Raw genomic sequence first — 22931 nt, 5'->3', positions numbered from 1 at the left:
TGAAACACTGTTTTCCTACTAGATTTAAGTGCCTGAATGGCAATGCACGTTTATATCACACAGTGCCTTGTGCATTGGGTGAATAAATAAAGGCTGTCTACCCTTCTCAATGCACTCTTAAAAAAATAAGGTATTTGAAATAAGAAAAAGGAGGCTTATTGAGAGTAATGTTAGGTAACTCTCGCATTTCAATCATCATTAGCAGGTGGCCCATTGTTTTCCTCTCACCAGTTTTTTCTTCCGTAGAATTAGCCTGCATTTTCCCAGACCTTACCTGTCTTTAGAGGAGGTTATATACAGTAGTAACAACTCAGGTTGCACTCACTTACTGTCCTCCTCTCCCTACACAAGGCCCCAGGCAGTCATAAAAGTGTTTCTAGAAGTTTCTGGAAGCCCCCCCAAGGGGCAGACCAGAGAAGCTCTTGCTGATGCACTTCTCCTGAAGCCTTGCCTTTCATCAGCTTCCAGTACCCAAGATGTAGAGCTGGCTGGGGAGCCTCTTGCTGCCTTTGTCCATCCCTGGAGTAGAGCCATCTCCAGAAGCATTTTAGGTTTTCATATGCGGTCTCTCCCCTGCTTCTTGTAGGAGAAATCCAAGTGATGGACAGCACACTGTGCTTGAAATTGCCCTCACTTTGGGTGGAGGCTTCCTGACTGGGGTTGGTTCATTGTCTGGCTCCTTTCCTCAAAGTGAATCCTCCCAAGAAGCTCTCACTCCTCCCAGGTAGGGTTGTGGGCGGTCCCACCAGCTCACCTGCCCTACCTCAACTCAGCACAGGACAAAGCAACAAGAGAGGATACCTTCATCCCATTTACAGTGTTTGGTGTTCCCATCGTGCCCTCAGGCCAAATTCCTCCCTTTCTCAGTTCGGACTGTGTCTCTTCCTCCCTCCAACACTTTCCTTTTGGGGCACAGGAGGGAGAGGGTCAAATGAAAGCGCTAAGTATTGTGCCCTTTAAAAATCCCGACTGTGATCTGATCGTTTACCAGAGTTTACCATTTGGGAACTGACTAATTAATGACATTTGCTTAAGTGATAAAGCTTCCCTCCCCCAAAGGAGATTCTCTTACTTATCCTTTTTATCATTCCCCTCTTTTTGTGGACATTTCCCAATGTAATATGAAAACCCCAGACCAGATAAAATTGAAAGGAACCTTTTCTGTAAAAGTTCAAGATGCTTAAAAAAGAAAACAAATCGGGCGCCTGGGTGGCGCAGTCAGTTAAGCGTCCGACTTCAGCCAGGTCACGATCTCGCGGTCCGTGAGTTCGAGCCCCGCGTCAGGCTCTGGGCTGATGGCTCAGAGCCTGGAGCCTGTTTCCGATTCTGTGTCTCCCTCTCTCTCTGCCCCTCCCCCGTTCATGCTCTGTCTCTCTCTGTCCCAAAAATAAATAAACGTTAAAAAAAAAAAAAAAAAACAAAAACGAAACCCTCTAAAATGATTGATAATACAAAGTTCCACTTTTCATAGTCTCCAGATGTTGTGAAAAATGTAAGACTGCTTTAAATGCAATAAATAGCCTCAGGTATTCCACATCCCAAATACTGCTTTCATATATATAATTATTTTTAACTGAAACACTCAGAAATGTAAAGTAACCCCTGCCCTTCTGTCTTTCACTGCCTGGAGATAAAGCCCAGTTTGGTTTATTTCTGCCATCCCTTTTTAAAAATATTCCTTATATGGCAGTTTCTAAGCAGCAGAATAGTCAGCTATGTGATTAAAATGTCAAAAAGAGTAGGAAAACTGGCCGCTGGGAAAAGTACATTTGGAGATTTCCATAGGCAGAGGACTGAATGGGAAGCATGCCTGCCTCTGAGGCTGGAGACTGAAGTGATTAAGGCTGGGCTGCTGATCCCCCTCCCAGGCTGACACAGGTCCTGCTGAACTGTGAAAGGAGATGGCAGGAGCTCTTCTTGTGCAAGCTGAGTACTGGGTGCCTGTTTAACCTCTTCAGGGCACAATCTGTGTCTCTTTATCTTAAGAGCCCTTTAGCTTTAAAGTCGAGGACGCTTCCCTTGTATCACATAGTAGAGAATGGGAATGGGGGTGGGGGAATCTGGATGAGGTAAAGGATCCATAGTTACTATGAAATGAGTTATAATTGAGAACAATTCCCATTTATGATTGAGAACATTCTCCATTGGTACCCCAACCATGACCCTAGACTCTGCTTAGACCTGAGGGAAGAAGGGTGATTGGTCCTCCTTAGGGGCCCTGCCCATAGTAGCCTATGCTTTTCTACTTGATACTCTTGGTACCAAAGCATGGCCATGGTCCCAGCCATACCTAGTAAGTATATCGGAATCTTCATTTTTTTAAAGAAGTTCATTTTGTTGGGATGAGCACTGGGTGTTGTATGTAAGACAATTTGACAATAAATTATGTATTTTTTAAAAAGTTCATTTATTTTGAGAGTGAGAGAGAGGGTGAGTAGGGTAGGAGCAGAAAGAGAGGGAGGGGAGGGAGGGAGATAGAGAATCGCAAGCAGTCTCCACACTGGCAGCATAGAGTCTTACATGGGGCTTGATCTCACAGACCATGAGTTCATGACCTAGCCAAAATCAAGAGTTGAACCTTAACCAACTGATCCACCCAGGCACCCTTCCTACTGTTTTTTTTGTTTTGTTTTGTTTTTTTAAGTAATCTCTACACCTAATGTGGGGCTTGAATTTTCAACCCCAAGATCAGGAGTCACATACTGTATCAACGGAGCCAGCCAGGCACCCTTAGCTGATTTTCAAGCTAATACCTGACAGTCTTGTATCATATCATTTCTAAGGAACTCTTGCCTTAAAACATAGTAGCCAAAGTACCATGCTTTCTGCATAATTAGTATGTAGCATTATATTCTGGCTAATTTGCAGGGATTAACCTGATAGGGAAGGGCAAGGGAGATTAATTTAAGATAGTTTATGCTTGGGAACATTGAGCATTTTACTTTAAACAAAGAGCTGTGTGTAGGGGTACCTGGATGTTCGAAGTCTGCTGTTAGCCCAGAGCCTTGTTTGGATCCTCTGTCCCCTTCTTTCTGCCCCTTGCCCCACTTGGGCTAGCGCGCGCGCTCTCTCTCTCTCTCAAAAAAAAAAATAAAAAAATAAATAAAAATTTTAAAAAGCTGTGTGTAGAAGGCAGCTGGGTAGTAATATCCTTGAGTAAGAGGGTAGTAGGGAGATGGAATTCTCAATTTGGGTCTGTTGATAAGGAATGCGGCCACTTCATTTTGGGGGAGTTTTTTTGTTTCAGTGGCATAGAAATCAGTGTCATTGTGGTTTAATAGACAGCAATTCAGGTGTAACAGTGTCTGGTGTCTGGTGTCTGGTGATCACATGCCTCCTAGTGGGGTAGCCTCTCTTCTCGTCATCCTTCAGTCATTCTTATCAGTTGCCCACCACATGGATCCTAGGTGCCCTTTGTTGTGGTAACCCCTTGGGTAGTGGAAGCAGTAACTCTCCTCATTCTGGAGGGTGTTCCTCCTGTTTTGTCTGATTCCTCAGAGTCCTTTTCTTGTTTCAGTTGGTGTCTTTCAGGACCTTTCCTTGACCTTCTGATTCTAGTTTGTATGTTGGGAGGAACAAAGAAGCTGATTGAAAGTGCCGGATAGGTGTTGAGGTATTGAGGACAGGCTTTGTAATACAGTGGTCAGGGATCTACCATTTCTTTCTTTTTTTTTTTTTTTTTTTTTTAAATGTTTATTTTTGAGAGAGAGAGCGAGAGCCAGTGCAAGCAGGGGAGGGACAGAGAGAGGGAGGTACAGAATCCGAAGCAGGCTCCAGGCTCCGAACTGTCAGCGCAGAGCCCAATGCAGGGCTTGAACCTACAAACCTTGACCTGAGCTGAAGTTGGCTGCTTAACTGACTGAGCCACCTAGGAGCCCCAGGGATCTACCATTTCTTTCAGGGGACGTCCCCAACTGGTTACCTACAGGTCTTTTCTCTTGGTGACTTTCTCCCGAGAAGAATCCTCTAATGTCTCTCTCTGTCATGGTGTGAGTGCTCACTGCCTGTGTTTTCATGGCTAAACGCAGGGGTGCATCTGGGGCCTACCAATCCGCATGTGGAATTTTTCTTAATCCTGGTTTTTTAGTTTAGCACTTAAGAGTTTAGCTCGAGTCTCTATGGTCTTGGCATTCAGCCTTTCCAGAGGAAAACCTCAGCCTCCAGGATGAGAGAGAGAATGCTTCCTAGTTCTGAGCGTCTAATTCTCCCTTCAGTAGAATTCTCAAGACCTGATCTTGTGTGCCTTCAGAGGTGCTTTGTGTCCCTGAGGCTGAGCCTTCCTGTCCCCTCCCCCAGTGCTAACCTTTTCTAGTCTGCTGAATTCACTGCTCCTTGGCAAGCGGTTTCCCACTTTCAGAAGTTTGGTTTCTTGCCTATGGTGTTCTCCTTTTCCCATTGGTCTCTCAGATCCCTTTACTGCAACTTTAATGGTATTTTGAAAAGGAGTGTTCATCTGCTATGTTTAATGGAAAGTGTGCAAAGATTCTCTAATGAGCAGTTGAGAGGAGGAAGGAACAAAACCTCTATAGTTATAAATTTTTCTTATTTTATAGCGTTTTGAGGTTCAGCTGTTTGTGGAAAGCACTTTAAATAAAAGGATCATGTTGAGAGCAGTTGTTTATACAGGCATACCTCATTTTATTGCACTTCGGAGATGTTGCATTTTTGCAAATTGAAGATTTGTGGCAACCCTATCTCCAGCAACTCTGTTGGCACCATTTTTCCAGCTGCATTTGCTCACTTCATGTCTCTGTGTCACATTTTGGTAATTCTCACAGTATTTCAAGCTTTTCCATTACTGTCTTATTGTGAATCTGTGGTCAGTGATCTTTGTTAACTATTGTAATTGTTTTGGGGTGCCACGAACCATACCCATATAAGACAGAAACTTAATTGATAAATGTTGGGTGTGTTCTGAATGTTGCACCAATACAACAGTTTTGAAATTAGGCCAACTTAATTTAACCCTATAATGTCCTCTAAGTGTTCAAGAGAAAAGAAGAGTCACATGTCTCTCACTTTAAATCAAAAGCTGGAAATGATTAAGCTTAGTGAGGAAGACATATCAAAAACCGAGAAAGCTAGCTTTGGCATCAGATAGTTAGCCAAGCTGTGAATGTAGAGGAAAAGTTCTTGAAGGAAATTAAAAGTGCTACTCCAGTGAACACATCAATGAAAGGAAAGCAAAAACAGCCTTATTGCTGATAGGGAGAAAGTTTTAATGATCTGGATAGAAAATCAAACTAGCCACCACCTTTTCTTAAGCCAAAGGCTAATCCAGAGCAAGACCCTAACTGTTTTCAATTCTGTTAAGGCTGAGAGAGGTGAGGATGCTGTAGAAGAAAAGTTTGTTGCTAGCAGAGGTTGGTTCATGAGATTTAAGGAAAGAAGCCATCTTCATAACATAAAAGTATCAGGTGAAGCAGCAAGTGCTGATGTAGAAGCTGCAGCAAGTTATCCAGAATATCTAACTAAGGTCATTACTGAAAGTGGCTACAATAAACAACAGATTTTCAGTGTAGACGAAATCACCTTCTATTGGAAAATCCCACCTAGGACATTCATAACTAGAGAAGAGAAGTCCATGCCTGGCTTTAAAGCTTCAAAGGGGTCAGGGTGACTCTTGTTAGGGGCTAATGCAGCTGGTGACTTTAAATTGAAACCAATGCTCATTTACCAGTCTGCAAATCCTAGGGTCCTTAAGAATTATACTAAATGTATTCTGCCTGTGCTCTATAAGTGGGACAACAAAGCCTGGATGACAGGACTTCTGCTTCTGTTTACGACATGGTTTACTGAATATTTTTTTAATGTTTGTTCATTTTTGAGACACAGAGTGTGCACAAGCTGGGAGGGGCAGAGAGAGATGGAATCCAAAGCTGACTCCAGGCTCTGAGCTGTCAACACAGAGTCCAATGCGGGGCTCGAACTCACAGACCACAAGATCATGACCTGAGCCAAAGTCAGACACTCAACCAACTGAGCCACGCAGGCTCCTTGGTTTACTGAATATTTTAAGCCCACTGTTGAGATCTGCTCAGAATAAGATTGCTTTCAAAATACTTCTGCTCATTTACAATTCCCATGGTCACTCAAGAGCTCTGATAGAGATGTACAACAGGCTTAATGTTGTTTTCATGACTGTTAACATGGTGCTCATTTTGCAGCCTGACCAAGGAGTAATTCCAACTTTTAGGTCTTATTTAAGAAATATGTTTTGTAAGGCTATCAATCCCTCAGATAGTGATTCCTTTGATGGATCGGGCAAAATAAATTGAAAACCTTCTGGAAAGGGTTCACCATTCTAGATGTCCTTAAGAATATTTGTGATTCATGGGAAGAGGTCAACATATCAACATGAACAGGAGTTTGGAAGAGGCTGATTCCAACCTTCAGCAATGACTTTGAGAGTTCCAAGACTTCAGTAGAGGAAGTAACTGCAGATGTGGTGGAAACAGCAAGACAGCTAGAATTAGAAGTGGAGCCTGAAGATGGGACTGAATTGTTGCAATCTCATGATACAACTTTAATGGATGAGGAGTTGATTTTTATGGATAAACAGATAGTTTCTACTCCCCATGAAGATACTGTAAATATTGTTAAAATGACAACAAAGGATTTAGAATATTACATAAACTTAGTTGATAAAGTAGTAGCAGTATTTGAGAGGTTTGACTCTAATTATGAATGAAATTTTGTGGGTAAAATACTATTAAACAGCATCACATATAGAGAAATCATTCATGGAAGAGTCAATTGATGTGGCAAACTTCATTGTTGTCTTGTGTTAAGAAATCACCACAGGGGCGCCTGGGTGGCACAGTCGGTTAAGCGTCCGACTTCAGCCAGGTCACGATCTCGCGGTCCGTGAGTTCGAGCCCCGCGTCAGGCTCTGGGCTGATGGCTCGGAGCCTGGAGCCTGTTTCCGATTCTGTGTCTCCCTCTCTCTCTGCCCCTCCCCCGTTCATGCTCTGTCTCTCTCTGTCCCAAAAATAAATAAACGTTGAAAAAAAAAAAAAAAAAAAAAAGAAATCGCCACAGCCATCCTAGCCTTCAGCAACCACCACTGTGATCTGTCCACAGCCATCAACGTCAAGGCAAGACCTTCCACCAGTAAAAGGATTACTAATCACTGAAAGCTCGGATGATAGTTGACATTGTTAACAGTAAAGTAATTCTTAAAAAAAAAAAAGCACTATTTATTTTGAGACAGAGAGCATGTGTGTGAGCAGGGGAGGGGCAGAGAGAGAGAGAGGGAGAAAGAGAATCCCAAGCAGGCTCTGATCTCACAAACTGTGAGATCACGACTTCAGCTGAAATCAAAAGATGCTTTGGACTGAGCCACCCAGGCACCCCAATAAAGTAATTCTTTTTTTAAAAAAATTTTTTTTAATATGAAATTTATTGTCAAATTGGTTTCCATACAACACCCAGTGCTTATCCCAAGTAATTCTTAATTAAGGTATGTACATTGTTTTTTAGACATAATGCTATTGCACATGTGACAGACTACAGTGTATACATAATTTCATATGCACTAAGAAACAAAAAATTCATTTGACTCAATTTATTGCAAGATCTGCACTATCTCATGTAAGCCTGTATTCATTTCATAATGTTCAACTCCTAGTAAAAGGGGTGATCAGAGACAAATAAATATGAATAAATATTTGTTGACTCTGCTAAGTCCATGGATGACCAGGTGATGGTAGAAGTTTCCCCTGCTCTGGCCTTTTCTAGGACTGCATGTTTTATCTGGGTTTCCCACTTTTATAAGTACTGAGTGGTGGTTGAGTACATGGGCCTCAAACCTGCATGGACCACAGAACTATTTGAATTCCTGTTTTGCCATGTGTGGGCTATGAGCAACTTGTTTAACTGATTAGAGCTTCGGTTTCCTGACCTAAAAATGGAAATAGTGCTTTTCTCCCAAAGTTATTGCCATTGAATGAATTAATGTATGTTAGTGCTTAGCCTTGTGGGTCCACCGAATACACGTTTTATTTCCTTTGGTATATTCTGTGTCTCCTTTCCTATCTTGCATCCCTGTTTACTGTGCCAGGCCCTGTGCCAATCCTGGGAATCCGTTCCACCTGGTCTCTGCTCTCATGGATGTTCCCCTTGGAGCAGGAGGCTTACGTGTTCATCTTTTAGCTCTGGGGTATTACTGAGGTCCAAGTTGAGGGAGGCTAGGGACCATGTTTGAATCCAGGTTTGCCCAATTCCAGACGCTCTGCTCTTAATACCCTCACTCCTCAATGTTGAGTATTTCTTATCATTAGCAATTGACCTGTGAACAAAATACAGTCCTAGACAATTGAAAGGATGGGCATGGATGCTTTCTGAAGGCTCTGGATGATGTTTCTGGGTGACGTTGGGGTTCGATGTTCCAATCATTCATAAAACCATCCATGTGAAACCATTCATATTTCATCCATGTGAAATTTTAAGAGAGTACTTACTGTAGCCCACATTTTAAGAGAGTACTTACTGTTAGAAAATATTTTTGAAGGATATGCGGGGTAGGTAGATTGGAACCTGGAAATAGATCTGATTAGATTTGCTGTTCCTTATACTCTGAAGAGTTAAGGTGAGCAGACATTTATAGGTGTCTCTTGAGCAATGGCATGCTGGTGGGGGCAGTTTGAATCACTGGACAATAATAGTAAAGGGCTTTACTTCTTTATTAGGGCAGATGATGGGGGAAGAGACGCCAGCCATCTCTTTTACCGTAGATAATAGGTCAGGAACCAAAAGTGTAGAAAGGTTCTCATGTTTGTCCTGGTTCCATTTCTTCCTGCCCTGTTAGGGCCCTTTCTTCTAGTTTCTGGCTCCTCTATAGCAAATACTTTTTAGTATCCCCTTACCCTCCCCGCCCTCCTCCCCTACCAGTCTTCTCTCCATGCATATTTGTGTACAGATATGTGTATTTTTAGATAAAATCTGAATGATGCTTTGTATTCTGTTGTATAGCCTACATCTTCCATTCATATTGTGAGCAGGTCCTCCCTCTTCCCCCATAAGCATTCCATTTTAACCTTTGAAAAATCCTCTTTCTGACAGGGTTACATAAATTATGGAGATAGCCATGTGATTAAATGCTGTGTTAGCCATTTAAAAACCATGGTTTCTAAAGTTTGAAATAATAGCCCTATTTGTCAAGTACCATAAGCTTCTTTGATAACGTAGCCTGTTTTAATCTGTAGTACACTGTAGGTGGCGGGGAGTTGGATTATTTTTATACTGATGTAGATGCTCTTGCAGTAAGCCTTTAGATGGCAGCATCTCTCACCACAAACCATATTCTGACCGGAACTTCTCAGACTCCTAAGATGTTTGACACAGAAGGGTGCTCAGGATGTGCCCGATTCACCACCTCAGTGTGCCGTGACAGAGCCGAGACCCCAGAGAGTCAGGGCTATGGCTCAGGGCTGAGCAGGAGGGGGGGCTGTCGACCCATCTGCCACTCTTTCCACCATCCTGTCCCTTACTGGTGTGAAATGTTCCCTGCCTTTGTGGCCTTGTTAAAAGCACACTTTAAGGCAACCAAGGAAAATGAGAGTAAAGTGGGTGATTCTGGAACAAATGTGATGTTTGAAAGGAATAAAATAGGCACTCTTTTTTTAAGTTGCTTTATTTAAATACAATTCACATATACAATTCACTCCAAGTGTACCCTGTAGAAGTTTTTAGTATATTCCTAAGGTCATGCAGCCATCACCACTAATTTTAGGACATTTTTATCACTCCAGAAAGAAGTCTGATACCCCTTAGTCATTAGCCCACAGCCTGCATATCCCCCAGCTCCTGAAAATCATTCATACTTGGTTTCTATAAATTTATCTATTCAGGGGGTGCCTGGGTGGTTCAGTCAGTTAAGCATCCGACTTCAGCTCAGGTCATGGTCTTGTGGTTCATGAGTTCCAGCCCCGCATCAACCTCTCTGTTGTCAGCACAGAGCCTGCTTCAGATCCTCTGTCCACCTCTCTTTCTGCCCCTTCTCCACTGATTCTCTCTCTCTCTCTCTCAAAATAAATAAACTTAAAAAAAAAAGTTTAAAAACAATAAATAAATTTACCTATTCTGGATAATTCCACACTAGTGGACTCCTACAATATGTGATCTATAGGGACTGGCTTCCTTCCCTTAGTATAGTGTTTCATGCTGTAGCATGAATCAGTACTCCATTCCTTTTTATTGCCCAATAAGATTCCACTGTATAGGATATCACATTTTATAAGTAGTTGATGGACACTTGGCTATTGATAGTGCTACTGTGCGCACAAGTATACAAACTTCTGTGTGGACGTGGTGTGAACATAGAGGTGGAATTACTGGGTCATACAATAACTGTTTAACTTCTTGAGGAACTACCAAACTGTTTTCCAAAGTGGCTGCACCTGTACATTGCCACCACCAATGTATGTGAGGGGGTCTATCCGTTCTTACTGAGAATTCCAGATTTTCTGATGATAAGTTGAGGTTGAGGGGGAGGTAAGAGATTGGACTCACGGGCTCTCTTGTGTCCCCAGTTGCCTGCTGCACTGGCCGCTGTGCTTTTCTGAAGGTGCCTCTGTCATGTGCCAAGAAAACCATCACCTTCTGTGCCCCACACAATTGCCGTGCGTCACCAGTCTGATAAAATGCCTGCTCTCTGTGGTCGCTCAGAGTGTGTTGATCTTTCAGGCTGGCTGTTAGTAATCCTTGCCTCCTGACTTTGGAGATACCAAGCAACCCAACCGTCTTTGTCCCAGTTAGAGACAAATTCCAAATAAAAAACCCTTTGCCAAAAGCTGTCCAGGTTTGAACATGTCAAAATCACTCACTTGATGTACACCAACGACAGCTGTAGAAACTTCATAGCAAAAGAGCGGCTTTTGTTTTTGTCAGAGTTTACATTCTCGAAACTGAGCTTACCCATTTCTTCTTTGGCAGCTCAGACTGGACATTCCCGTGTCTGTACTGAAATGACCGTGTGTGTATTCAAGGGAGGAGAAGGGGCCGGCTCTTCCTTTAGGCATATTTGGGTCCTGGTGAGGACACACACTGTACATTCTGAAGCTTTGTTTGCGTCTGGAAAAAATTAGCCACACTCAGATCTTTTCCACTGCAGGACCCGTCAGGAAGCCCAAGTATGTGGAAAGCCCCAGAGTGCCTGGAGATGCAGTTATAATACCGTTCAGAGAAGTGTCCAAGGCAGCAGAGCCCAATGAGAATGGTAAGAATGTGTTTTCAATAATTCCCCCCTCCTAAAGATTTTACATAATGACACTCCATTTCTGAGTGAAACTTGAGTGCCTCTTGTAGGAGGAAGCTTTGCCAAACTGAATGTATTTGGGAGATTTTTTTCCCCTTTTGCAGTTATACAGATCTGTTTAGCTAATGTAAATTCTTGGAGTTATATACACAGTATAGGAATAGTTGAGTGGGTGCATATGCATTGTTTAAGGGTTGAGTCTTCTTTCCTCTCAATTTTGACCTCCCCGGCTTGGGAGGGGGGGGTAGGTGGGAATAAGGAAAGCCCGCCAGAAGATTGCTTCCGGCGCTCTTTTGTTTTTTGTTTTTGTTTTTTTTTTTTTTTTGCTACTCCGTCGTTTTAGAGTATTCAACAGGCTTTGGCTGAAAAGCTAGCACTTTCACTGGACAAGTTTCTGATAACTAGCTTTCTTAAAAGCATTTGATAGCTTTTGAAAGTTTTTTTTGTTTTGTTTTTTGTGTTTTTTTTTTTTAGATCTAAAGTTGTTCTTCAGGGAATGTTGAAGTAAGAGCCCCCCCCCAAAAAAAATCCAAATTAATTGAAATGTTTAGTAGAGATATTTTATATATTTCTTTTTTCCTAGATCTGGAAACATGTCTAACAGACATTACAAATGATAGCATTTCATAAATGTATCAAGAGTTCTTTATTTTTTTTTAATCAGTTTGGGAATTTACCTGTTTGTTCTTTTCTGGGGGTAGCAGAGGCTCCCCAAGTCACAACTCTGTGGGCTTTAATTTGAATGTTTTGAACTTGTATCTCATTTTCCTGCAGAAACTTGTGGTTAGGAATCCTGGCCCGTCTGGAGAAGCCCATTCTATCTTCAATGTCAATACTTTGTCATACAATGTCATACAACATCAATAGTTTGTGTAGTAATGCTGAAAGAGAAAACTCCCCCGTATTTCTACTATGGGACATCTGGCATTTTCCTTGCCCCAGTTGTGGGTAGTCAGGAATATAGCTCTTTGATGTTGTAACTGCTGTGTGTGCATTTTGTGTTTCTGCTGATATATAGTGTGGAGTGGTTCAGAGGAGGATATGGTAGGAAAATGGAATAGGATGGTGGTGAAAATAAACCTAAAAATGAGCTAAGAGGAGGAATTGGCAGAAGATAAAAATAAGAAGAGTTAGGATGGGTGGGAGATGAGACGGGGCCAGGAGCTGGGCATTCTGGGCAGGGAAGAGATACTGCTGCCTGTGTGTTAGCATGAGAAATTTTACCCTTTCCCTTCTGTCCAGACATCTAGCTGTTTGGTTTGGGTAAGAGGTTTATACTAAGACTTGTGCTGAGGAGGGACAAGGGTGCCACGGGAGTGGTGGTAAAGAGGGGAGAGTCCCCAGTGGTGTGTGGTTAGGATGGCCATCCTATAGACATGAAGACTCTCTTGGTGGTGAATTCACGTGTGCAGGGTGTCTACTTTTAGATCTGTTCTGTCATTTCTGTTCTGGGGGTTGAAAGGAAAATAAAAACCTGATCCTTTGAAGTGAATATCAATAGTCAAATTTGCCAAGCTGTTTGCCCATTTCAGAATAAGCCTCCCGTTACCCTCATCACCACCCACCAGAGCCTTTGAAGTTCTGGTTATTTATGCTCTTGGTGTTTTGGCTGGCCAAACACGGCCATGATGTTACCTTTCTCTCTCTGGTGGGGAATATCGCGGAGGTCCTGTTCTGTTAAGAGTTTAGGACTCCTTCTGGGATACGAATGGAGGAGAAATTTAAGAATTGTATTGGGCAAAGAAAAGGTGTTATAAATAGCTCCCATTGTCAACTTTTCTCCTCTTGCCCAAGGCAGAATTGGCTGTCATTCTTGGGGGGAGGAGGCATTCTCGTGCCTGGCTGCCAGGTGAGCTAATTCAAGCGTAAAGATTGATATTGCTCCCGCAGCCTGCATTTTGCATGTGCCCTCACTGCTGAGACCCTAGCTCTCAGATTCAGCATCGTCAGTCTCCTAGTGGGCTGAAGTTTTGACATACCAAGTGGCTGTGAACATGGACCAGAAGTTTTGTCTACAGGTAGGGTACATTTTCTTCTTTTTAAGTGTCCAGAAAAAGAGAAAGAGGTAAAGTTGATGTTTGTAATCATGTGGTGTTGTGTGGATAGCCATGAAGGTGGTGGAAGCCCCAGCAGTTAGCTGTTGGTTCCTGAGAAAGTGGTCGCTTAACACAATTTAGCTTGGCAATTAGTAAAGGATGGTGTATTTTGTAATCCCCATGGAATCCTTTACATTTCAATAGCATTAATTAAGTCTGCCATATTAAAGTGTAAATTTTATGTCCAGGTCAGTGAACCTAAAGGAGAGGCTGGAGCAAACTAAAACTAATTGAGTTTGGGTATTAACCCAAGCATGTACTGATGTATGGTGGACAAACCCTAATTTCTAGGGTTTAATATCAAACATCATCACTTAAATTTTAATTCAAAACTTGGTCTTACACTTTTCATATTTTCTTTGGGATTTTTTTTTTTAATATCTTAAAATGCGTTTTTGGACGCTGTTAATAACAAACAGCTCTTTGTGAAATGGTTTTGAAATTTCCCGTAGGCTCATGAAATATCAGGTTACTACTGAATATTTGAAATACCCTTCCCAGACTAAGCTGCCTCGTTTTATGGTTTAGCTACATAAATTCTTGATTCTTAGCTGTTTGAAATTTAAATCAAAGTAAAACAAAACCAACAAGCACTTTGAATTTGTTCATTAACTTGTAAGTAATTATAATTATGTGAAATTGCATATTTTAGCTACCTGGGGAGTGGGTTATATGATATGGACAGATGAATATTTTTATTATATACCAAGAATCTATTAAAGTTTACATTCACCTGGAAACATCTTTAGAAAAAGATACTTTATTTAAGATTTTAAAATATTTTGGAAAAATAGCATTTTCTACTCTGGGAAAAAAGAGTGACTTAATGAGCTCCTCAAACAGAATACAATCCCCTTTTTCCTGTCAAATGGTTCTAATAACCTGTGTGTGTCATACAGAATATGGTCTTTACAAATAAGCTTCCTATTGCTAAACCAACATATTGTTTACGGGGAGAATGTCATTTACCCACAAGACAATACTTCTGCCTTAAGGGGGAAATAAACCCCAGATAAATTAGAGAGGATTATTAAATTATAATAGGATTCACAGCTATGTTTCTTTGAATTAGGGGCAACCATAATCCGTTTAGGTTTGCTTCCATCTGTCATTAGCTCCTTGAGCAAGCTTTGATGGGGAGGGGTGAGAAAATTTTAGTCTAATGAGTCATTGCTTGGTGAAGATCAATCTCAAAACATGATGAAACTTCTCACCTGGCAGTATAGTTAGGAAGTAAAATGAGCATGTATGAAACAGCAGAATAATTACATGCACAACTATCTTGGGGGGAGTAAGGCTTTTTTTTAGATTTGTTTAAATACTGGTGCCTGATGTTTTTGATTATTTCAGATGTTCAAAAAGATGTAGAGAATGAAAAGCTATAAAGAACATGGCACCTATCTACCTACTACTCAGTTTAAGAAATAAAACATAGCTATATTTCCTCCTGATCATATTCCCCTTCCTTTACCAAGAGGTAACCTTGCTTCTGCTAATTTAATTTTCAGCCTCTTAGAATAGTGGTAGGCCATTTGACCAATAGTTGAATAAGGTTTTAGTTAGATGAAAGCATAGAAGGAAGATGTGCCTTGTATGTGCTATGGAAGAGAGATTAGAGGTAGAGTATCCATTAATTCTGCATTTCCTTAAATAAATATTAATTAAATTCTGATGCTGTGAAATGCACTATGTTGGATGCTCTTTGAGATGGGCTATCAAGCATAGGTTCTTTCTTCATGGAGCCTTAGAGTCTGGTTGGGGTTTAAAGACCTATATACGCAGAGTGACTGTAACAGGAGAGGGAAGTAGTGTTGACTAATCCAAGCTGGTGTTGGGTGCCGGTGGGGGAGCTGAGCTGGGAAGGACTTGATTGCCTTAAGATTTACCTAGCAACAAAGTATAGAATGCAGTGGGGCACAGAAGAGACTAGGGCCAGGGAGATGGTTAGGAAGAGATGTCACTAGTTAGGTAAGACAGAGTAAGATCTCAAATGAGAACAGGATCAGGAAAGAAGGGGAGATGAGTAGGAAGATTCTTGAGAAATTGCATGGACCTGGGAGCTGAAGACACAAGATGATGACTTCAAGGCTTTGAGGTGACATTAAGATGGCACTGAAAGAGAGGGAACCATCCGTTTTGGTTTGAGTTCAGTTTCAGGCACGTTGAGTTTGAGATGCTGGTGGAACATGTAGGCACTGGTGCCCACTGAACGACTGGAAACTCAAACTGGGTCTCAAGGAAAAGTTCTGGGTATGAGCTGGACTTCCTTTTGTTTGGAGGGAACGTGATGGAACGAGATGCGTTAGACTGGGAAAAAGGCCACTGAGAGGAGAGGACTGAGAAATTTTGGTATTTTATTCATGAGCTGTGAATTGGCTGAAAGAGGCATCAGCAAAAGGGTAGGATAAGAATCCTCAGGACCACACAGTAATTCTGAAAACCATGGATTTCCTCTCTGAGTGTCTGTTACGACAGTTGCCACTTTCCTCCTTGGAGGACAGAGTATTTGCAAGGTCAAAAATTATAGAAAAGTCAAAAGAGGAGATTGGTCATTTAAAAAGAAAAATATTACCGTGCCTTACAGGGCTGTTTCAGGAGGCTTGTGAATTTAAGTTGCAGGTAGGTGAAAGGGAAATGCAGTTGGTGAGGATAAACCATTGCCTTTTTACCCCAAGGCTTTGAGCAAGTAAGGGAAGATGAGAGATCAGTTAATAGGTTGAGAGACGTACATACACTAGTTTTTACTGATTTTAAAGGAAAGGGAGAACTTAGTACAGTTGAAGACTTAGAGTAGAGGTTCTCAAGGTATGGGCTGTGGACTTAGGAGCATCCCCAAGACCTTTACAGGGGTCTATGAAGTCAAAACTCTTTCCATAATGACATTAGGAATATACTTCCATTTCTCTTGCATTGACATGGGCACTGATGGTACAAAAGCAATTATTGGTGAGACTTCTGATGCCTTAGTGTGCATCGAGGTAGGGCCACCTGCTGTACTAGAGCTAGGAGTGGTATTTTTCACCACCATGCATTAGTATTAAAAATAATAACTCGCAGGGTAACATCCCTGACAAAGCACTGAAAATAACAAATGTTACTAAATCTTGACCTTGACTGATCTTGTTAATAGTCTGTGTGATAAAATGGGAAGTCCCCATAAAGCAAGTCTGCTGCATGCTGAAGTATGATGGTTGTCCCAGAGAAAACCACTTGTGTGGCTGTTTGAATTGCAAGCTGACCTAGCCACTTTTTTTAATGGAACACCATTTTTACTTGAAAGAATGACTGGCAAGCCAGAGTTATTCAGAATTGGGTATTTGACACAACATTTTCTCAAAAAAGAACAAAATGAGCATGTCCTTTCAATTAAAAAATAAAACTGACAGGGATTAGTTGCCAATGATAAAATTTGACCTTTCAAGTTAAAAATCAGGTTTTTGGGATTTGCACTGGTCACGTTGAGTTTGATGGCTTCTCAGGACTTTTCATTTGAGATGAGATATTAATGAATGTGATATTTTGGTATTGTATAATAAATGTGTCAGCACTTATAGGATCTGCGAAACTAATATTTTCCAAATCATCCAATGCATGATGTTAAGAAATCATGCATGGCTAACTAAGTCCATTTGAAGCTTATAACAGATCATGGACTTTTATTGTAACAGAGTGCAAAAAGTATATTGATACGGATTCAAAGTCAAAACTAGAACTAACCTTTAAGAAATTGCTACTTGTCAAGTTTTGGTGAGGTATCAGAGAAGAATGTAATTAACTGAGAAGGTTCCTCCCTTTCCCAGCTGCATATCTCTCTGAGGCCACACATCTTCACATGCTTCACCCAAAAGAACATATCACAACAGATTAAATGCAGAAGCAGACGTGAGAATCTAGCTGTCTTCTGTTAAATCAGACATGAAAAAGAACTTGCAAAAGTGTAAAACACTGCCATTCTTGACTTTGAAAATATTTTGGGGGTGCCTGGCTGTCTTGGTCAGTAGAACATGTGACTCTTGATTTTGGGGTTATAAGTGTGAGCCTCACGTTGAGTGTAGAGATTAAAATCTTTGGGAAAACATTTTTTTAAATGTTTTTATTTATTTTTGAGAGAAAGAGAGAGCACAAGCAGGGGAGGGTCAGAGAGAGAGGGAGACACTGACTCTGAAGCAAGCTCTGGGCTCTTGAGCTGTCAGCACAGAGCCCTATGTGGGGCTCGAACTCAGCAACCACGAGATCATGACCTGAGCCGAAGCTGGATGCTTCACTGACTGAGCCACTCAGGCGCCCCCCCCAAATTTTTTTTTTTTTTTAAATGGTTAAGATTTACTTTTTTTTTTTTTTAATTAATTTTTTTTTAATGTTTATTTATTTCTGAGACAGAGAGAGACAGAGCATGAACGGGGGAGGGGCAGAGAGAGAGGGAGACACAGAATCGGAAGCAGGCTCCAGGCTCTGAGCCATCAGCCCAGAGCCCGACGCGGGGCTCGAACTCACGGACCGTGAGATCGTGACCTGAGCTGAAGTCGGACGCTTAACCGACTGAGCCACCCAGGCGCCCCCCCAAAATATTTTTTATTAAAAATGTTTAACATGTAAGTTTTACTAACTTAGAATGGGTTAACATTGATTCTTAAAAATTCTTAGTTTTAATCTCTAATGTGATAAACATCAATAATTCATATATGCCAAAGCTCTTTGGGGTCCTCGTTTTTAAGAGTGTGACAAAAAGTTTGAGAACCACTGGCTGTGAGGAAGGAAAAGAAGACGGTGAAAATTTTTTAAAAAGATGAGAAAATTGATCCAGAGTCCAATAGTTATCTAGACTTGAGAGGATGAGGACTTGATAAGTGGCAGTATGACTGGAAAGAAAAAGGCTAATTCAGGAGACATTTTGAAAGAGGAAGTGGTAAGATTTGGTGACAGTTTTAATATGGGGTGAATGAGGTGGAGTGCTTAAAGACAACTTGTGCAATAACTATGTTTTTGTATTAAGGACTAGAAGCCAATTATTGACAGAGTCAGCTCAGGTTCACGGATAGATGCTCCTCTATAAATAACTGTTTTTGTAAATTCAATTTTCTAAATTGATTTTGGCTCAGGTCATGATCTCGTGGTTTGTGGGATCATGCCCCATGTCAGGCTCTGTGCTGACAATGTGGAGTCCGCTTGGGATTCTCTCTCTGCTCACACACAAGCATATGCGTGTGCTCGCTCTCTCTCGCTCTCTGAAATAAACTTAAAAATAAAAATGAAAGCAGTTAAGTGTGGGCCAACGTGGAACAGTTTGATAATTAGAAAAAGGAAGGAAATTTGTTGTCATGAAGGAATAATGAGTTCATAGAAAGTTAAATAAGGCAGAAGAATCATAAAAAACTATGTTTAATAGGTAAGAAAAATACAAGCACGTTGAATATAGATAGGAATCCATGACACCAGAAAATGAAATAATAGTGAGAAAGTGGGCTCTTGGTGTTAAAATTGGTAGAAATAATGACCAACTTTGATATCACATCTTATTTCAAAGATGCTTGGTGTGTAAGGTATTTTCTCATTTTTTCATCTTCTTTGTTGTTATTATTATTATTATTATTATTAATAAGCTCACAACCTATAAGAAGTGGGTTATGGCTACTTCCCTCATGAAGAAATTGAGGGTGACAGAAGTTCACGCTGTAAGTGGTCCAGAATAGTTTTGGCCAGGAGAAGTCCTTTCTTCTGAGACTGTAGGGAAGGATAAGGGGATGGTTATAAGGGGCACAAGTGAATTTGAAGTGAGGATGGTGGTAATTGGGAAGGTGGTCCATTTATGGACCATACCTGAGGGTTGGTGCCCCAAACCTAGTCCAACAAGGTGTGGGTAGTTAACAAGAGACAAGAAGTGACCTGAAAAATTCTCTTTGCCTTCCTCCACTTGGTTATTTCATAATGGTGTCCTGTTGAAGATTCCATGAAAACATTACTGGGAAGGAATATCACTCCCCATTTGTCTAATAGAGTCCCAGGAAGTATGAGGCCAATTATCCTTTCGACTCCAAATGCAGCCATCGTGAATTCCTTGGATATTTAAATCTGTGAGATATAAAGTGTTGCTAAGAGATGATGTCTCTCTAGTACTTATCCCACTTGTTTTGGGTAAGGTACACCTATTATTGATGAGTGATTTAGTATTAACTACATGAATGAAAATACTGCCATTTAGAGTATCCCATTGGATTTTGGTTTGGAGATAATTTTGTAGTAAGAATTAGTTCCAAGAACATCTTATCTTACTGTTCAGATCTCAGTATTTGTGATCGGCTGTGGAAGTAGAAATTCATTTTAATTTCACAGTCTAGTATACCAGCGTGAGTTCCCAGGCAACTCATCTCTCCCAAAATGGCACCATCACTCTTCACCCAGGGGTCCTTCTGCCAGAATGAAAAGTTCAGCCAGAGAGAAAGCTCTGTGCATTAGGGAGGGGAAAATGCAGACGGCTTGACATGGATTGAGGAATTCAGACTGAAGAGGGCTTCTGAGGGGAAGGTCACTAGAATGACATTTGAGAAGAGAGAATTATATGAAGAGACAGTTGGGAAGCTTTTGGACGAAATGAAATTGCAATGGCTTACTGGATGCTAAACCTGAAATAAAGGACATCTATTCATCCCGACTCCAGGTCAGGTTTGAGAACTTTAGGGGCATTCAAATCCAGGTTGAACGGTTAGGAGAACAAGTTGTTCATGAATTTGGAGGTGTCCTGTCAATTTAGACATTAAACCTGGAATTGCCATAGCTCCCAGCTTGTGGGCAAGGTTTAGATGAGGAGTTAATTGCCTTTGCATAAATACATATGTTTTAATGAAAACCTTGACAGTCTGGGGTGTCTGTCCACAGACACAGTGTGGAGGCAGCGTTGACTCCTCGGGGGGTAACCCCCCCTGCCAAGGACCTACATGGGTTACAGGGTCTCGGAAGGAGCCCCACGTGAACGATAGGCCGTGGCCTTGTTTGTCATCAGGGTAAATTTTGTGGCAGCCAAGCCTGTGCAGCTGTTCTCTGTGCTTCCACAGCAGCTGCCAACTGGGAGTAGTTTCTGGCACTTTCCCTGGAGTTTCAGGTCGAACCAGAAGCTAGACATTCAGACATTCAAGGGCACAGTCACAATTTGGTAGCTGTATAGAGATTGTTTTGAAAGGCAAGGGGGGGACGTGTAGTAGAAAAACTGCTGAGTTCTGGCCCCTTACCCTCTTCTTTCCCTTTCCATCTGCATCCTGTTCTCTCCCTTTGGTCCAGCTGCCACCTGAGATAAAATAGCTGCCCTGTCTGAGCCTTGGGGCGAGGCTGTTCTGAAGTGTTCTGATCCTGTTCTGAAGGGTTCAGCCCTTGGGTGTGCCTGGGTTTTACTGATTTGGTTTAGTTCCTGCCGCCTTTTCCCAAATGCCCAAGTGCCCTGGGAATCAAAATGTGGTTGGAAATCTCTGGTGGGAAGCGGCCTTTTGTAGAGTGGCCTTCTGGGTGTGGTTGACCCACCCTGGGGTGCTCTTTTACTCCGTTGGCTTGTGGCCGCTGCCCCTTCCTGTTACAGGTTTAACACAAATGATCCAGAAACATGCGGGCACTCTTAACCCAGAACAATCAGCCTTGGTTCTTTTACCCCTGTGGTTTTCTAGAGCAACTAAAAAACATCTAGGCTGGCAAACAGCAATTCTTACCACACACATTGGGAGTTCTGAGAGTAAGCAAGGGGTGGGATCCTTTTCCTTCCTTGAAGATACGACCAGCCTGGTTTTCCTTGTAGCTGCTATCCTGGGAGCATGACTGAGCAAAACTGATATGTGAGTGAGGATAATACAGATGGTCTTCTCAGCTCTACTTGTTTTGATTTTTGCGGTTCCTTAAAGAAGGCAAAGTTAGCATTGAACTTTGGTGGTGGAATTGTAGCTCAAAGGTAACACTGCTGTTTTGTTCTTTCCTCATGTTATCTTTCTAAGACTCACCTGCAGATTTCCACGTCTAGGAAAAATTGGTTCATGAATGTATAGGTCTGAGTCTCTAGACAATTAACAGAACAAAACATTGAGTGAGAGTATTACAGGTTGCATATTGCTTTTTAAGTTCTAACATCTGTAAGCAGAGTTTGCTTTATATGTTTTTTGTTTTTTTAATTCCCTGATGGATGCTGATTTAAAAATACAGGAAAGGTGTTAGAATGGTGTGAATATCATTTCGTCACCCTTAATTAAGTTCCCTTAAGCCTTTGGATACAAGGTTAACCTGTAGCTCAACATTTAAACCCAACAGAATGTGTTTAAGTGGGAAAAATAAGATGGCCAGCCGGTCAGGGAGGCAGGCCAGAGGAAGGACAGGTTCTAAGCATGCCCTGTGACCTTCAGGTTAACTGTGCTTTCAGCATTACTGTGGAGTGTGCTGAGAACACAGCCTGATTTTTCTACATCCCCATGTAAACAGCAGAGTGTATTCTTGGGCCTGGTCCCCTGGGACACATTTTGCTGGGTTTTAAAATCTTTGTTTCAGAGTGGATTCCTGACAATTGACCCTTGAGTTGGAGTCCTGGCTTTGACTTTTGACTGCGGTGGGAATGGGGTATGCACAGGACATTTCCACCAAAGTAGTAATGCCCCTGTCTTGGTTAATAAGAGCTGAGATTTCAGGTGTACCCCAACGTTTAAGTAGCCGAGGTCTCTGCCAGTATGCCACTGGGGTTTAACTTTATTTCAGCCTCCTGTGGGCGTTGGCCACCCTATGCTTTTAAAGAGTTAAGATGAAGGGCAGGCCTCTTTCTGCCTTTAGTGTCTGATGTATCCCTTTTTCACAGGACCTGGAAATAGGAATTGCTATCCTATAATCACACTGTGTTCTGATTCAGGTCAAATACTTCACTCTTTGCACTTGGAGTTTCTCTTTTACTGTTTTCTTAACCTGTCACAGCCTCTTAATTAGAATGTATTGCTTGAGGACAGGCAGCATTGTCAAACTTTGTGCATTTTATAAAAATACACAAAAGCCCCAGACAAGCAGCTGCAGCGCGGACTCCTCCAGATGCAAACCTGAAATTCCCCAGAGGGGCATCTTCATTGTTTTCTCTCTTTGTTCCAGAAGCAAAGGCCGATAATGAACCGAGCTGTTCGCCGGCAGCTCAAGAACTGTTGACAAGGCTGGGATTTTTACTGGGAGAAGGGATCCCAAGTGCCACACACATAACCATTGAAGAAAAAAATGAAACCATGGTAATGCCTGAGGAAGACCCTGCATGTCCTACCTGCTCAGAGGATGAACGAAGGCATAACCGTCTTCTCCCCCTCCCTGAGTGAGGAAGTCCCTGTTCAGTCCATGAGTCTGGGCTGTTGTGTATTCAAGTTTACTTCGACAGTTTGTGATTTCTGCAGTGGGGAGGTGGGGAGAGGCAGAAGGGTGCAGAACTGAAGAAAATGTCCACATTAACCTTCAGGTCACTACCCAGGCAAGGGTAGCTAAATGAATTTAAGTGGCTGCAAGAATCTCCTAGTCATGATACTACTTTTATCTTTATAACACCATTCTTCTCAGCTGGCTGCTTTGGGATGTGCTTTCCTGCGCTT

The 22931-nt window shown here is 41.8% G+C and overlaps 1 protein-coding gene across 1 annotated transcript in view; it reads left to right on the top strand.

Moving 5' to 3' along the window:
• TANC1 (tetratricopeptide repeat, ankyrin repeat and coiled-coil containing 1) overlaps positions 1-22931 on the top strand; it is a 139312-nt gene that overhangs the window by 37848 nt on the left and 78533 nt on the right. Inside the window, exons 3-4 of the mRNA XM_047082255.1 lie at positions 11114-11218; positions 22450-22580. Of these exons, the coding sequence (XP_046938211.1) occupies positions 11114-11218; positions 22450-22580 (236 nt within the window). The remainder of the gene's footprint in view (positions 1-11113; positions 11219-22449; positions 22581-22931) is intronic.

The sequence above is a fragment of the Lynx rufus genome, unplaced genomic scaffold (assembly GCF_022079265.1).
Source record: "Lynx rufus isolate CCGP_SWC_20201006 ecotype Redwood Valley unplaced genomic scaffold, mLynRuf1.p SCAF_2, whole genome shotgun sequence".
Classification (NCBI taxonomy): domain Eukaryota; kingdom Metazoa; phylum Chordata; class Mammalia; order Carnivora; family Felidae; genus Lynx; species Lynx rufus.
Note: the sequence above shows the minus strand (reverse complement) of the source record. Positions and strands in the feature narration are given on the sequence as shown.